The 17,722-nt window shown below is 26.3% G+C and overlaps 1 protein-coding gene across 3 annotated transcripts in view; it reads right to left on the bottom strand.

Annotated features, from left to right (window-relative positions):
• Positions 1–900: 900 nt before the first annotated feature.
• LOC112603575 (orexin receptor type 2-like) overlaps positions 901–17,722 on the bottom strand; it is a 145,984-nt gene continuing 129,162 nt past the window's right edge. For all 3 annotated transcript variants that reach the window (XM_025352221.1, XM_025352220.1, XM_025352222.1), the window contains 2 exons: positions 1,962–2,074; positions 901–1,137 (listed from right to left, as the gene is read on the bottom strand). In XM_025352221.1, coding sequence (XP_025208006.1) covers positions 962–1,137; positions 1,962–2,074 — 289 coding nt within the window. In that variant the 3' untranslated portion in view covers positions 901–961. The remainder of the gene's footprint in view (positions 1,138–1,961; positions 2,075–17,722) is intronic.

Genomic DNA, 17,722 nt, shown 5'->3' with positions numbered 1-17,722 from the left:
CCTCCTTAATCATATATACTTTAATATTCTATTACGATTCCTGAACTTGATCGTTTTTAATTTAACTCTGGCGCGTGTGGATATATAATATTTCATATGATTTCTGACGAGTCATATTTAGAACTATATAGTAAAATAAAAGATTATAATTTATAGGAAATGTATGCAATTTTCATTTGCGAGGTAGTTCAGAAGATTTTAATGAATATTATAAATAATTATAAAAATAAATAAAACAAACAAACAAAACAAAATAAATATAAGTAAATGAAACACATAGTCAATAACATTAAGTATTATTATATACAAAACGAAAATAGCTATACTAGTTATCGTACTACGCCAACTATTACGGCGGGAAAATAATACCATATAGTATATTAGTTTATACGATATATCATGACCATAATATAGGTAGTATTTTAGTATAATACAATGTTATATGGTTTTGAAAGTATTTAAAATGTATTAAATGTTACAGAAAAATTCAGATACATATTAAAAAATATGTACTTGAAATTATGGCAGAAGACTTGAATAAATTGTATATACGAGTACATGTATATTTTATGTGTTGTGTTCTCGAGGAAACAGCCGTCAGACTTTTATCAAAGAGACATGTGGGTGGATGATGATAGGAGACCGCCGGACACGTGCGACCAGTATATATGATATTATATCGATAATTCCGAGTGTACTTGCCAGCACGTATCTTTTTTTCTATACATACATAATATAGAAAGTTATGGTTATATATAAATGGGAAAAATTTGACCCCCCAAATCTTATATATATATATATATATATATATATAAACATACTCACAAATATAATATGTAACATATACTTATATCACAAAAGCCAAAATAAGAAGACTAAAAAAAAAAAAAAATAGGTCGCCTTTGAGTGAGTTTAATATTATTATAGCTTCGTCCCGCCGTGTCACCTTATAGTATTATATTCATTGAATGTCTTCAGGCGACAGTCCAAAGCTCACGTTGTCTGTCTTCATTGTGGTCATCGTGAATCGGCAAATGTACGTGCCACTTCGGGACGTGTGCGCTCCACGGCGCAGGCGATTCTGCCTGTGCGATCCCCAACAGAGGAATAACCGTTTGAATTCGTTACGGTATTTGCCTGAAAAATAGATAAACGGATGAAATACTATTTTATTATTATTTTTTTCATCCATTATTATTTGGGTTTAGTCTGGAGCAGGCAACACCGTCACATGGTCCAATAACCATCACACAGTATCCTCATCGCCTACGGTGCTATAACTTGTGTCCTCTCAGGATATTACGATATCCCGAACTATATTATATTACGCCCCGCATGTAAAAGCTATTGGACGATTGAGAACTTTATACTATTTTGGCTGAATTATTGAGAAAACAAAATTCACAAAGAACTAACCACTCACTAAACAAGATAAATTTAACTGAGAAAAAGTGTACGTAAATTATTGTTCTGCATTAAATAGATTTATAATATGTACTTCACTTACAAATAAAGTTTTATTTTTTAACTAAGGAATGATAATTTTTTCATGGTAGAAAGTTTACTAAATTTTAATAATTAACACATATTAATTGATACAATCTATTGGCGACAAAATTATATTTAATATATTTTTTTTAAATTTTTGGGATGGTACTAGTTATTTTGTAGTATGAAAAATCACCTACCCCACTTGAATCTTTTCGGAGAATACTATTCGTTATTGGCAAGTATCAAGGATACAAGTGCATATATATTTAGTGCTCAAATATTATTTATATTATATTTTATAATTATAAATTTGGCTTTAGTTAAGTTTAAATGTTCTAATTTATAATTTATAGATCATCGATTCTGTTGAAAAATCGTAAATCAATAAATTATATATATATATTAAACAAACAAAGAACAGTAGTACATTTATATTTGAAACTACATTAACTGTTACATTCATAACTTACCACTCATAAAGTTGTATATCAGCGGGTTCACTGCGCTGTTAGCATAACACAACCAATGACTTAAATTTGAAACTAAAGCTGTTATCTGCGATTGTTGAATACCCACCGTAAATCTATAAACCAATAGAAATACATTTATTATATATTATTATATATATGCTTAATATTTATTATTTATTATTAAAAGTTTATCACATTATAATAATAATGATTATTAAGTAAAAGTATAATGAATATACATTATGAATAATACTTATGAGTTATGACTGTGACAATTTAAATTTATATTTGGTATATTATTAACTTATTTAAAACATACATTAAAATATTCGATATTTGATTTGAGTAAATTTATACAGAATATAAATTTACTGAACATTCGTCATACAAGAAATACAATGAAAATGTTTCTTTTATAGTATTGTATTAGTTATGCTAATGGTATTACATTATTATAAATAATCGTAATACTAATAAAGCTATTACATTATATTAATTGTGTGTGTAAATGTTTGTGAATACATTAATCGCTCATTAAAGAATAAAAAATAATACCTACTATAAACTATTATAATATAGATAATATTATAATAAACCTAACCTATGTTCGCTTCGAATCCTGTGGGGTAATTTTTTGGAGAATATTTCGTCCAAAATATACCTCAAAAACGTCATCAAATTTTATAAAATTTATTTCGCTTTTGCAGTTTGATAGCATATTTTGATAGGCACGAATAAAATTCTAATATATTTAGCTATTTTTTTTTAAATTCTATACTCTAGACACAGAATACCTTTCACAAAAAAATAAAAAAAATCCATTGATAGAATTTTTTTTTCTATTCAACATGATACATTTATTTGTGATACTATATATTTAACTTATACATCACAATACAAATTTAATTAACACTATTATAATTATATTTATGAAGTTTTATATTTATACTTTATTTGAGTTTTATTTAAATTCAAAATGATTTATAACAGTTGTATTATATTAAACTATTGCCATCGTAGTTATTAAACCTAATTATTCGAAAATGTAACTATATGTATTAAGTTATACTTAAAATAGGTATTGAAAATCAATCCAATACGTACAATCTAACATAATACATACTTCTTTAGGGAAAGTGTTAAAATTATTAGTATGTATTTGAGTTTGTATTTTTAAGATCCTGAATAATTACAGTGGCGTTTGTTAGGTACTATTTAATATAATATATTATATGAGAATTGTCAGTGCAAAACATACTTTTCCATTTTCACGAATTTTGTATTATTGATACATCGATTCGTATTGAACGATGAGGAATCATTATTTTAGGTCCAAACACTCTCTTTAATCAACATTTTATATTTACCAGGTATTATTTTCTGCAAAGCATAATCTTATTTCCATTTTATTGTAAAATTTACCATTCTGATGTAAACAATACACCTATATTAAGTATAAATTCAATGTATAATGCACTAATGTGTTACGAATCTGGTATTAAAGCTTACTAGACCGTGTATTTAAGATGTTATAGGTCAAGGATATTGGATATATATATATAGTTTTACTGTCCAAAAGTAAAATAAAACCAAGGGATTGATGCAGCGGATGCTATTAAAAAACAAAGTAATCTCGAAATTAAGGGTTATCTCTAGAGACTGAACTCTGAAGTCCCCTGACAGTTGTTGTTAATATCCTTTTTTCTCATTTATAATTCCAATCGATGGCCCCAAAACTATTTTGCTTTCTAAGCATATCAAAATAATTACTTACAGCTGCAATGACTATTATTATTATTAAAATTAAATTTAAAAAATATGTTTCTCATAAGAATTTTGCTGAAAAATTGTATTCAATACTAAATGTATCTATAAATATCGAGTCTAGAACGCGTGATTGTTACTTAATTTGACATTATTAATTTTTTTTTGCCAGTCAGTTGTTGTGTTATAATAATGTTTTTATATTTTATAAACGTTTTTTAATATTACAATGAAATATTGAGAAATACACGTTGTAGAACATAAGTACAAAATGAAGGTGTGGTGAAAAAAGTTAGTTACTCATATTTCAATCAAATGAAATTTTAGTGAAAATCCACGTAAAACATATTATGATTATGTCACCTTATATTATATATAGTAACACGAGGTTTTTTATGTATGCATTTTTATTAATATTTTTCACATATCATATTTGTAATATTTATAGACCTTGACACATTCATTACTTACAAATTTGCATTTATATGCAATAAGCCATTTACTCTGAGACAATATTTGGCGCACGTTTTTCGAAAAAAGATTGAATGCTATATTATTAATTTTTCTTCTCATTATACCAAAAACATAACACACAGAAGCAGCCTTTAATCTTGGATTATCTCGACGGCGTATGAGTACATAAAAAAAACTTCAGTGGGCCTGAAGACGATGACATGCGAAATAAAAACCCTCATCATCATATAACCAATCATTACACGCAGTGAAAAAGCGTCGTTTTATAACCCTCCCGAATATTTTATTCGAATGTTTTTATTAGCCGTATAATAATATATTAAGTCAATGGGCTCGTCAAATCGAAATGTCGTCGCTAAAATTCTTCGACATTGCCATCGTTGCTCTCTCTTGCATATCTCATCACGAGATATTATGCGACATAAAGTGTAAGTACCTATATTATTATACATAATAGCTTAATATAGAAAATTTATAACACACTCGCCCGCCATCATAATAATATATATATATATATATTATAATAAATACTCGATATGTATATAGAGCCTGTATAACTACAACAACAACAACAAATATGCGTTGGAGTATTAGTTTATACATTATATAGTATATAGGCCGTATACATGCTTTAAGTGTAATATACATTATTTACCTGGGGTGGCCAACTTGCGGCTCGCGAGCCACATGTGGCTCTCGTCATTGTCAAATGCGGCTAGTGTCTTATTTATGAAATCAAAATTCTTTTCTTCCTCTTATTATTATTATTATTATGAATTTTAATTTTTTAGATATACATTTATAAAAAAAAATATTATATAAAATGTATCTATAAAAGAGCCTAAGGCTCTTTGTATCATTGTATTTATCCATGTGGCCCGTGAGCCAATACATGTTGACTACCCTTGTCATATACATATAAATGGCTATCCGCGGAGATATAGCAAATTGTGAGATCGCAACGAACGGAAATTTAACCGTTTTATTTTTATTTTTTTCACGTCGCGCATATAATACACGTGATATATGATTGGATATGATTAAGGATTTAAAATGAGCATGCCACTCCTCTCCCAACTCAATAGACCATAGTAAATATTATCTTTTTTATTATTTATAACTATACAAAAATAATAAGTTTATTTTTTTTTTTACCATTAACCTAATAAAAGTAGGTAGTCTAAATAGTTATAGGTAATAGGTTAGCTAGGTATGTTTCAAATGTTTCAAATGCAAAACGTAATGTATTGTATTATTTAGTATATTGTAGATACCGTGGCATAGTTCGAAGTTTGCACGGTTTACGTCGGTTATAATGGGCTTTCAATTAATTTCCGGTTTTAGATTTCTCAGGAATCCCTTCCTCGCTAATAATTGTTCTTAATGTTCGATTGTCTCAATTTTCTTTGAATTGATCCTTCTGGGAGCCGTTCATTAAAACGCCTAAACCCAGTCTCACTAACTAACGTCAAATACCGACACCAACAGTATAATACTATATGGCACTCACCAATGATCTTTTCATAAGACATTGAATATTCACCAACGTTTCCGCTCCATAATATAATAATAATGTCCTATTGCCGTTGTTGACGCGAAATTAACTGTATTAAATTCGCTAATTCATTAGCAAAATGAAACATATATATGTACGTTTAAATATATATCGTCACCGTTATACACGCGCTCTTTTTTATGCGTTATTCCTCAAATAGATTTTCTCACGATTTAATCGTTGAATTAACAAATATTACAATATAACAATATAAACATTTATATACATAATATTAGGTATATTCTATTAAGCGGTTATTCATACGTGGAAGTTCATCTACCATCACACCAATGCGACGACACAATGTTTATGAAAAAAAAAAAAAAAAATTGATTCAAATTTAAATCAATAATTTAAAGTACACGTAACGAAATCACAATATATTTATCGTTCAACAAAACATATGTTATGATAATATAATGGAAATTATTGAATTTTAAAAATCAATTTTTGATAGTGAAATATTTGATTACGAAGCCTAACAGACTCATAGAAAATCAAATTTTCAGCTGGTCATTTTTCCAACGGGTAAAATATTGAGTCCGGTCCAAGTTGATTATTGGTCTGTCAATAACAGTAACAAATAATGTCAAATACGCATACCGGCTGCAACCATATATAATAATATTAATACACGTAGATATGCTTTTACGTAAATCGTTTTTATCCCTTGAGAATACTTCAATAATACGCACCCACAATAACTTAGGTATAACTAAATAAATATTTATTTTTGAACGAAAACGATGACTTAAAATCTGAATTGAAATGCATTATACAACTATATGACATTAAAGGATGTTTTAATAATTTAAAAAAACATTTTCGAGTGTGAAAGTACGTTATTCCACTACTCAAATGGTATTATATTTTATAATCTCTGGGAAAATGATAAAAATAAACAATAATAAGTTCATGATATTATGAAGTGAATGATGCTATTTTTATTTATTCGTGGTAACTAAAAAACTGAAATTCTTATAAAATATTACTAAAACGATTAACATATAAATAGAATATTATATTATTATATGATATATCATTTTCATTTGAAATAGATATATTTATATTATATAGATGGTAGTTTGTAAAACAAAATGAGGAATAAAATATATTCCGGGTTATATATTTGTGTGAATAACTTAATAACTTTTTTGCTTAATATTTTTGTATATATTATAAGCGTTATTAAAAAAAAAAATTGAATTTATTATATAAAAGTATTTGTATTTTAAATAATATGTCAAAAAATATGAATGTATAATATATTATATAAATGTGTTATGCCGCCTTCTACCCATCAAAAACTATTTTACTCTACTCACGTTTAGAAGCTACCTGAGTGGCGACCAGTTTTTGTCGGTGGTGCACAGGTCACACACATAACTGTTCCCTCTACTTAATTGAACTTCAATAATATATACATTATACACAGAAAGATAACATGTCAATGCGCAGAAGTCGGTTACCTGGGTCGCTTCTAAATGCGAATGGAGTATAGACTGTATTATTTATCAAAATATAAAAAGTTTTTTTTGTTTAAAACCGAAAAAAATTTCCTGCCTAAATAACACTTTTGTAAAAATCGTTTAAAATGTATACTTCTTGAACTTTTTACCACGCTTAAGATATTCGTCCGCCGGTCGATAGGTATAATATCATTTAATACCTGTATAAAATCTGTGATGTTATCGTTATAATCTATTGGTTGTGAAATGAAATCACGTGATATCGCTAATTTTTATTTCTTATTTTGTATAATATAACCTAATCAATCGGCAACGTCGTGCATGAACTTACCCAATACATAATAATTGAATCCCATATTTGAACGAGGAAATTATTTTATGCTAATTGAATTTCAAAATAAAAGAAAATAACCAATTCGAGCAATTGAGTTCGAAAATGGGAAAAACCAAAAATATATTAATTAAGTTCATGGATTTTTTTTTTTTTTTTTTTTTTTTTTGTTTAGTAGGTACGTGTTTATTGATCATTTCAATATTTGTTTTTGAAATAGAAACAATAATACTGTTAAAAGCTGAATTAGTATATTGACCGATCCTAACCAAAAATAATGATATCATAAATAAAGAAAAACACAAATATTATAATTATATAAAACAATTTACTTATACGAGATATTAAATTAATTTATTTGTTTATTATTTTAAGCAATTTAATAATAGGTAGTAGGTACACTCAATAATACACTTATTTTTTAAATGTATCAAATTTTACCAAAACTAACACTTTTTTAACTACACTTGTAGAATTTTTCTCATAAACAGTTCTAAGTTTGTAAAATGGAAAATGTTTTTATTTTTTTTAGTACTAAAACATGAATTCAATTAGAATCTTATTTAAAATTTTTGGAACTCAATTGGTGTGTATCTAAAAAAAAGTTCGCTCTGTAAATTTTTATGTTGAGACTCAATTCGTATGCAACCAAGCTATACCATTTCGAATCCAATTCTCTGTGCCCAGATATTTCTTTCATTCATATATATATATATATATGTATATTAAAAAGTGTATTGTTGTTACCTTGGAGACGTTCATATATAACATTATTTAATCCCTACAGCGCTTATTGGTCTTTTGTTTTTTCAACAAATTGTTTTAAGCCTCGGGCGCACACAAAAACCAAACTTTATCACTTTTGCAACATAGTGCATGCAAGCGTACGATTCTTCTGTGAATAAAAAAACCAACATACATGCTGATGTGCTCACAGCGAACCTTTATGCGTATTGTATTATAATATATTATAATGTTATGTAAATACTAAATACTAAATACTGTTGGCGCGCTGTATCGGTTTCTTGGTCGAAATGTGGTACAAGTTACAAAATACAGATATGTGAACTAAGATTGTATCTATAATTAGATGGTTATGTAAAATTTATGGGTGAAACTTATGTAAAATTCTGGTAATCAGTAAATTGTTTATGTACATTTTTTTTCTTCAAATTTTTAAACATCTGATATATTATGCCTAATTTCTTACTTTTTGCGTAAATTTGCGTGTTATATTTCCATATTTACTTCCTACCTCTAAAATTATTCATATTACAGTGACGAACAGAATGTATGCATAGTTGTTTACTCCAATAGATTCAATCATAGAACATAATATTATATTCAACTCGTATGACTAAACAATATATTATATTAGTACCTAAGCGAAAATTATTACGCAAGTATAGACATTCAAAATGAGGGATCATTATACTCTCTCGATTTTAACAATAGTAAAATAAACAACTGTAAAATATTTACATGCATTTACGTTTACCCGTAAAATTTACTAAGCACACATCTCTACCTTTAATTTACTTATATGGACTTGTATATTGGTATAGTGAACAAATGCGCTTGACTATAGCTGAAAGACGAAAACGCCATCTGAGTGGATTTTTTTTCTATTTAATAGGCTCACTATACCCGCGGATAAATTCAAAATAATCAACGGAAGATTTGCATTAAACTCCCTAAAATTTACATACTCACGTCCCATAGACAGGCACATACATATAATTTATAATATATACAATAAATACAGAGATTACCAAGCTCTCAGTGAGAAGGTCGTCACACAGGTCACATCGTGTGGTAGGTAAAGGTACATAAAGGATGTTACTGCAACGAATAAATCACCATTAGGGTATTAACATTAGTAAAATTTTCAGAATTGTGTACTCCTGTCTCAATGTAGGTATTATAGTTCTAAAGTTCCGTTTGCACTATGTTGATACTTGTCAATATCGACTAAATCTGACGATATCTACCGCACTTACTGTTATTCATCAATTCAACATGCGTTCCGATATTTGTGAATAACGATTAAACAAAACTATATAACACTAATATTTGTAATAAATAATAATTTATTTGACAGTCTTGCTACATAATAATCACATATTATGTTGTTATGGTGTGTAAGAAATCATTAAATATTTTTCATAAAAATAATATTACTATATAAGGTTCTTATTATATTGCATGAATATATTTTCATGAAACAATTCTTCGTATAATTGTTTCGATTATAACAACAAATATTACTCAATTTATGGTACAAAATGAAATAAAAAATACGTGGTTAATAATGTATGCAAACTTCGCAGAAATACAAACGAATAATTATATTAAAATTTAAGTCGTTGTTTTAGAAATATAAATTATAAATAAGTACTCTTATTTTGGATGTAAATAAAAAATTCTGAAAATATCATTCTTGAATCATTTTACTGAATACTTGTAATGGTAATATTTTCTATAAAAACACATTGAAACTATGTGATATATTATATCTTTAGCGTTAATTATTTAAAATGTAGTATATTAGTATATTTTTTGTTATCATTATATGATTTATATGGTAGATATATTATATTATTTCTTAAATTATTTAATTGATTGTCTCATAGCAGCTGTCACCAAAAACTATTATTTAAATGTTATGATATTAATATTACATTATGTCTTACATAGTGTTAAAGAATATTATCAGCAGAATTTAGTATTAACTATTTACGCATTACATGCATCATTTGCTTTTCGACTTCCCTATTATTGACACTTGGCCGAGTATAAACATTTTTTTTTCTATACTTGGTAGACTTTATAATACTCCTTAAAATTATAAAATCTGTGAAATTTAAATTTGCCCGTTATGATTAAAATATACTCAAATATGCTCGATCATATACTTATAACTATATTTTATTCATGTGTAAAGAAAGGTTATAAATTATATACTACTCACTCTTGATGTAGGTATATACAAAAGGTAAATATTTTCCACTTATTTATATAAAATAGTTTTTCCTTAATTGGCTAATTCGTAAAAATCTATACTTGTTTTAATTTAAACATTTATATTTTATACGCATCAAACTTTTTAAAAAATAGTTTAATACAATTAAAATATATCATATAATATCATTTAAAATACAGGTATAATCTTAAAAATAAATTTGTATAGATACAAGTTATAATCTTAAGAAAATGATATCAGTTCCAAAGACGAATAAATAAATTATACAAATAAAAAAAATAAGGCTTATACGAAATGTTAGAATAGTGCGAATAGATGAAAAATTAACACTTTTGTTTGCTATTTTTTTTTACATACTATTCGGAAATCACTATTTATATAGATGTGTGGCTGTAGTATGTCATGTGTATAGGCTATTTAGGAGTACGACGTGGTTGTTACAGCGGTCAACGAATAGGTATACGCTATTGTTCCAATAAAGAAAGCCCGTCAACGGTCCAAAACCCCACACGTCAACAGTTCAAAAACAATATTATCACAGAACTGAATACTTTGTATAAACTATTATAGAGGATAATAACTGCTGAAAGCCTTTATATAATAGAACCCGAAGTTGGAGGTCGGAATCAAATAATATAATGCTATACAGCGGGATACTTATAAATTAAAATGTATTAAGTATAGCACATTAAACAAACATAACTATAAAATTACATCGAATAACATCATTTTAGTGTTATAAATTATAATAACCGAAGACAAAAAGAAACAAATACAAGTATTATGTTAATCTCAAACAGCTAAAACATTGGATGTACTGAAATATAAATCTATAAACAATAAAACACAAAACATTTAAATGTGCCTTAATCCCAGTCTAAAAAGGAAATAAGAAAAAATATTCGCGAATCCTAATGTCTTTAGATTCCGTAGTATTTGAAAATTTAATCAATAAAAAAAAAAAGTTAACATCACTCATTTTAAGATTTATTTATATTAAACCACATTGCTTTATTACGAGTTAAATAAATTATTGTTGGGTCTTATAACTTAAAACAAATGTGAATAAAAGAAAAAAAATATTTAAAAAACAATACAATTTTAAATATTTTTAATTTATTTTTAGCCAAAAAAAAATTGTTTCGCCTAAAGAAACTGAGGATAGGGGTTTTTAGTGAACTTTAATATAAAATTATATTCTATGCGTGATATTTGAATTTAAATAGTTATAAATTTAATACTATCCACGGGCATATAGTTTAGTTTTTCAAAACCAATCTAAAATGTTTTGTGCCTCTGGAGATAGTTTGATAGTTTGACATCTTTTAAAAATTACAGAAATACTAATACCGAATTCATGACTAATATTAAAATATATTTAATACTTAGGTATATATAGTTATATAGTTTCTAAAACTTCAATGTTTACCCCGACCGAAATTATGGACCTCAATTAGAATCTGAACGAAAATTTATTTTTTAAATTTACCGTCTTTAAACTTTAAAAAGCTTTAATTCGCCAAAAAAAAATAAAAAATAAACCAACATTTCATTATAAAATCAATATAATATGTACCTATTATTTCTCTCTCTGCTTAAAATCTAAAACTTTTAATTTCGAAACGTGTCGCTTTTGAATGTACTTTTATTATGCTTTTGAACACTCACGCAAAATATACAATTTAATTACATGAATTCAATTAGGTTTCGTTTCAACAATGATTTGAATACTAATATAAAAAATATATACTATAGGTTAGGTAATCCATTTGAATAAAAATAAAACAATAAAAAGAATAATATACTGATCAAAGAAATAATTTTATTTTTGTTACACAATATTATATAACGATTATTGTCGTTATTGTTACAATCCTGTGGATAACGCGCGACGTATGCGTGATGTGATATAGTTTCTAAACGCATTTTTTGCCTCTAGACATAATATACGATTTAGGCGACGATAAATTCAATAAGAGCTAGTCTTCATAAAACTTGAAAACACTGCAATGAATGAATAATAACATTAATAGGGCTGTTTATTTTTAGCTTTTTCGTAAATACATATATGTGCTGGCGATGAAAGACCGTGTATCCGTTACAGGCAAACTTTTCAAATATAATTATATCAAACCAAATGCGTACGTATTTACAATAAGACCATATACCAAGGGGATAACTTTGCCCACGTCATACATTTATCAAATGGCATGAAAATGTTAGTAAAAATTAATTATATACCTTCTGCTATAACGTCGAGTGCTTAATTTAGTCTGAGTATACTTTTTGATTAGACATATTATTGTGTTTCAAATTCTTAATACTACTTGCCATTAATAAGATTGAGTCATACTACTCATAGCAACCCTCCCACCTGAAATTCGGTTTATTTTCTTTAATGTATTCATTATATTATGTTAAAAATTGTTGAAACAGCATTAAGACAAAAAGATCAAAAATTTGATAAATGTGTGTCGTAGAACACATCTAACGTACCTATTAAGATTCGTTAATACGACACGTTAATATTTATTTTGCTTAAATCATTTATCAAAACATTTTTTTCGCGGTCAAATCACAGATAGGTGAATGAGTAGTACATACTTGTACATTTGAATAAATAGAGTTCTGTTAATTTGATAAATAGCTAATTCTTCTATGTTGAGCCATAAAGATGTTCTACCCTAGATTTAAAAAATATTAATAGTTTTATCGATAAGTAGAAGGGTGAAGACGGGCAATGATTAAAACGCGTTTTGAAAACAGTTCATGTATATAACACTTGTGTTTATCAAAAAAAAAAAAAATAAATAAATAAACAACACGCTGTTGAAGTAAAATCACATCATGTATACATAATTCTACCCTCGCAACTCATGCGTATAATTTTATACTGAAGGTAAGAGATAGCAATATATGTAAATTTTCAGACTCGGACAAATAAATAACAATATATATTATTGTTATAATATTATTTTAATAATAACTAACCTAACCTTTCACGATTATTTTCAAAATTCGGATAAATAAATAAATTAGGGCGTTTAAATAAACATCATAAAGCAAGCGTATAGTGAATGTGGGAGTCTTCGTCAAAGTCGATTGTATTTTAGTTTTTCTCTCATGTTTACTCTTTTCCTTTTTATTTGCGACCTTCATCAAAAGAACAAAAACGTACATTTTATACACAAAGCACGATACATACACAACGCTGATAATATATACCAACGGCGGATGATGCGTGTAAGAAATATTCGCGAGGCGCGATTGGTGTCGATAAATAATGAAGTCTCGGGCCGTGCGCTTTAATCCAGTAGATTAGGTTTTCGGGATCGACGAGCGCGTCACCAGCGGCGGTTTTTTGCCGTGTCCTGGAACGGAAACTGGCACGCTTCAACTATCGATGTACTGGATTACATATCCGGCTCAACTGGCGACTACATATTATTATACTATACAGAGTATACTGTTTACGTATGAACAGATATTGTATAAGTGTGATAGAATTTGGTATTTGGACGTGACTCGTGCAAAAATGTATACGTATTTTTTGTTTAAACGATAATTAGACGATAACATTTTTTGATTTTCAACTTTGAGGGTGATTTAAGATAGAAGTAAAATAAAAAATAAAAAGTCTCAGTATTTTTTTAATAGTCAGAAAAAAAAATTAAAGAAAAACGAAAAAATGTTTATGTAAATACAATTTTTGACCGATAGATGTATTGATTTGATAGTATGTGGGTTTTTTGTGTCTATGTATACAACAAATAGATAATAAGTAGCTTTAACTTTCATTTTGAGTGTAGTTTTGGTTAGAAAATTAAATCTAATTAATTCGATCAGTTAATACGATTGCTCATAAGGCGTTATTTATGTATACTGGGAACATATTTTTATTGCTTCATGGTAATTACAGAAAGATATTATTGCATTTTGAGTTATTTAAATCGATATTATATGATATATATATATTATAAATAAATATAAAAAACATTAACATTTTTTATAAATACAATATTTTTAGAAAAATATATGTAAACCAACTGTAATACTAAAAGTGAAATAAATGACTTAACTAGTTATATTAAAAAACATAATATTATAAAACATAGGTACTTAGTGATATAGGCTAACGTCTCCGCTTAGAAGCATTATTTGTAATCATTAAATTTAAATTTTACATAACCATAATACTGACCCACTCGACACCTAATGTACAACAGAGGGGTATTCATATTCCTACCTTTTTTTAAACTATTCCCGTGCCGATCAGCATATATAATTTGAGTGTATTATATTGGTATGATATACATAATTTACAGGCGACGATTCGAGAACGAAATCACGTATAGATAATGCGAATATATATTTATATATTTATGATATATGCCAGTTATATTTATAGTAAATAAGATAACTCACAATAAATATATTCAAATGAAAATTTTTTTTAAATTTTTAAGTGTTAAGGGTCATATTTTCAAGCCCCTAGATTATTCTTATTTTTTAATTTAATAAGTAGTGTCATGTAGCGGTATACATTTCTTTTACTATAAATTAGAAAGTGGATGATTTCTTTTTAAATAATGATACATTTAAATTTAAATTTAAACAAGAAATTTCTAGGATTTTAATGAAGTGTGCATCACCACATTATACACTAAATAATGTTAATAAAAATTTAATTTTTTTAAAAATTCTAAAATTTGGAATTAAAAAAAATGCAAGATTAAAGAATAAAATTAAGATAAATCATCAGGTTTAATAAAGTGATATATTATTAGAATGTAACTATTAAAATATTATCGTAAAATATATGCTTTGCGTAATATATTTAATATGATAACGATGTACTCGTATATTAATAATATGATATGATTTGTTTTTGAAGAATGCCTCAATATTCTGTTATTATATAGTTTAAATCACTCAATTTAGTTTTGTATATACATGGTATAATGTAAATAATGATTTATGATTTTTTGAGCTATATCAAAAAAATTTAACGCGTGGCCACCATTACAATATGGTTTAAAGTTTTGATAGGTATTTGATATTATAATATTATGATGACGGTTCGTACATACAAGAATATAACGAAAGTTTTAATGAACACCGCATGATGTATTTTATGTTTAGAAAATGATAAAGAACATTCCTGTCGTTGTAACTGAACAGATGTTTGTTAGGTTAGGGTTCTGTAATCGGTAACTTTTAACTTTGTGTGCAGCGATTACATAACGGTTGTTTTATCCTTTTTACCTGTCTTCTTTCAAAGTACATTATTATAGTATGTTTCTTACATGTATTCTTCGAAATTTATTAATGTTATTTTATAACTAACTTATGTATAACTTCAAAAAAAGATATACCGATCAGAAAACAAACAAGTTCAAGTCATGTAACAATACTAAAAAACCGACAATATTACATAGATATCTATAACCTGCAGTTAAATGACCGCGGTCAGTTTAATGTTACTTCTCACAATACCCATTTAAAAAAAAAAAAAACATAAGTAATAAATTAAAAATATTTAAAGAATATTATCGTTAATTAAATAAATTTCATCCTATCTTAGTTGATGGACAATTCAATCATCATCGAGGGAAATCAATAATAACCAATCTGTTATGTTTTTATTTCAAATATTATTAAAACAATTTACCAAATGAATATTATTTTCAGTCATATAAATAAGTCATTTAATTCGATTAATATTATTAAACTACGAAATTTTGAAATAGGTAATCCTTTTTAATACTATCGCAAAGGAATACTTGGTTTGTCAAAATTGGCTTAAATATTTTTGATAAAATTCACTTAAGTGTATCCAGAGAAGGAGGTTATTTCCTTACTGTTTTTCAATACTTCTCAATGACATAAATTCAGTTTTGTAATTTTTTTACTAAATATTATTTATATTTATAACTAGATTTGAATAATCTCAATAGTTGATATGTGGCAAATTATCTTTCACTAAATATTATATCTTCAAATGACGTTTATCTTGTATCAGGCACACATCATATTTAATTACTTGATAAAATAAAAAAAAAACTCTCTAAATAGAAAAATATGATTAGGAACTAGGAATTACTCGTTAAAATATTCTGTCCTTTTGCAAGCATAGCACTATAATTTATAATAAAGAAATACAAATTATATTATTCATACTATGTATAAATTTATGAGAGTTTACTCTATTGAAAAGTATTGTTCTCTTGTATGTTTAATATTTGAATATAGACCAGTAACACGAAATCTTCATTAATCCATGTTAAATATTAATAAATAAATTATAAAAAGTCCAAAATCCTTTTTTAAGTAAACTTTATTAAAAATTTAATAACTAAGTTGTATTTGATTCTTTTTTTTAGATCAAAATATTATTCATTGAACCATTAATATTAATAATAACACATTTAGATATGTCCTTTAATTATATAATCTTGTTAATAATGAAATACATTTTTCGGAATTGTAAATAGGTATAACTTTTAATGTGCCAAATATAAATTTTAAAAACATTGTTCATTATTTTACAGCATCATTAAAACCATAGCCTTTTCAGATCTTTAAGCAAAATACTAATAAACTTAAATTTAAAATTTTGACTTCTCTTTCATTTTATAAATCAATTGAAATAATTCTGTTCTAATAACTAATCTTAAATAATATTATTTAACTGCCGATCTAAATAAGTAAATATGTTAGCTTTATTGTAATATTCTATATTTGCTCTATTTCTTAGCTTTGAGGTTTAATTTTTAATAATAATTCTTATAACATACTATAAATAACTTTATATTTTATACACACGTAATGTTTTATAGGAACACCGGTACTACGTTTTCGCGTAAATGTTTATACGTGGATTGTAAAAATACATAATACTATTATTACAGCTACAATAAAAATTAAGATCGATGGAGATAGGTAATAGGCATTTCAATATTTAATATAAGTATAGATATGAGAAACGTAAGCGTATATTTTAGGATAAACATAACATGTTTAAACGAGCACTGTGAGAGACTAGTGTCTAGTAGTGAGATACAACCGCAAATTGTTCTGATATAATAGAGCACAATAGTAATAAATAAAAACAACAAAAATTTTTTCATAAAAAAATTTATTTTATACAATGATGAATGTTTATTTTTTTATTTTTATATACAT

The sequence above is a fragment of the Melanaphis sacchari genome, unplaced genomic scaffold, assembly GCF_002803265.2.
Source record: "Melanaphis sacchari strain LSU unplaced genomic scaffold, SCAv2.0 Contig10_pilon_pilon, whole genome shotgun sequence".
NCBI classification, from domain to species: domain Eukaryota; kingdom Metazoa; phylum Arthropoda; class Insecta; order Hemiptera; family Aphididae; genus Melanaphis; species Melanaphis sacchari.
The sequence above is the reverse complement of the archived record's forward strand: the minus strand, read 5'-3'. Positions and strand labels throughout refer to the sequence as shown.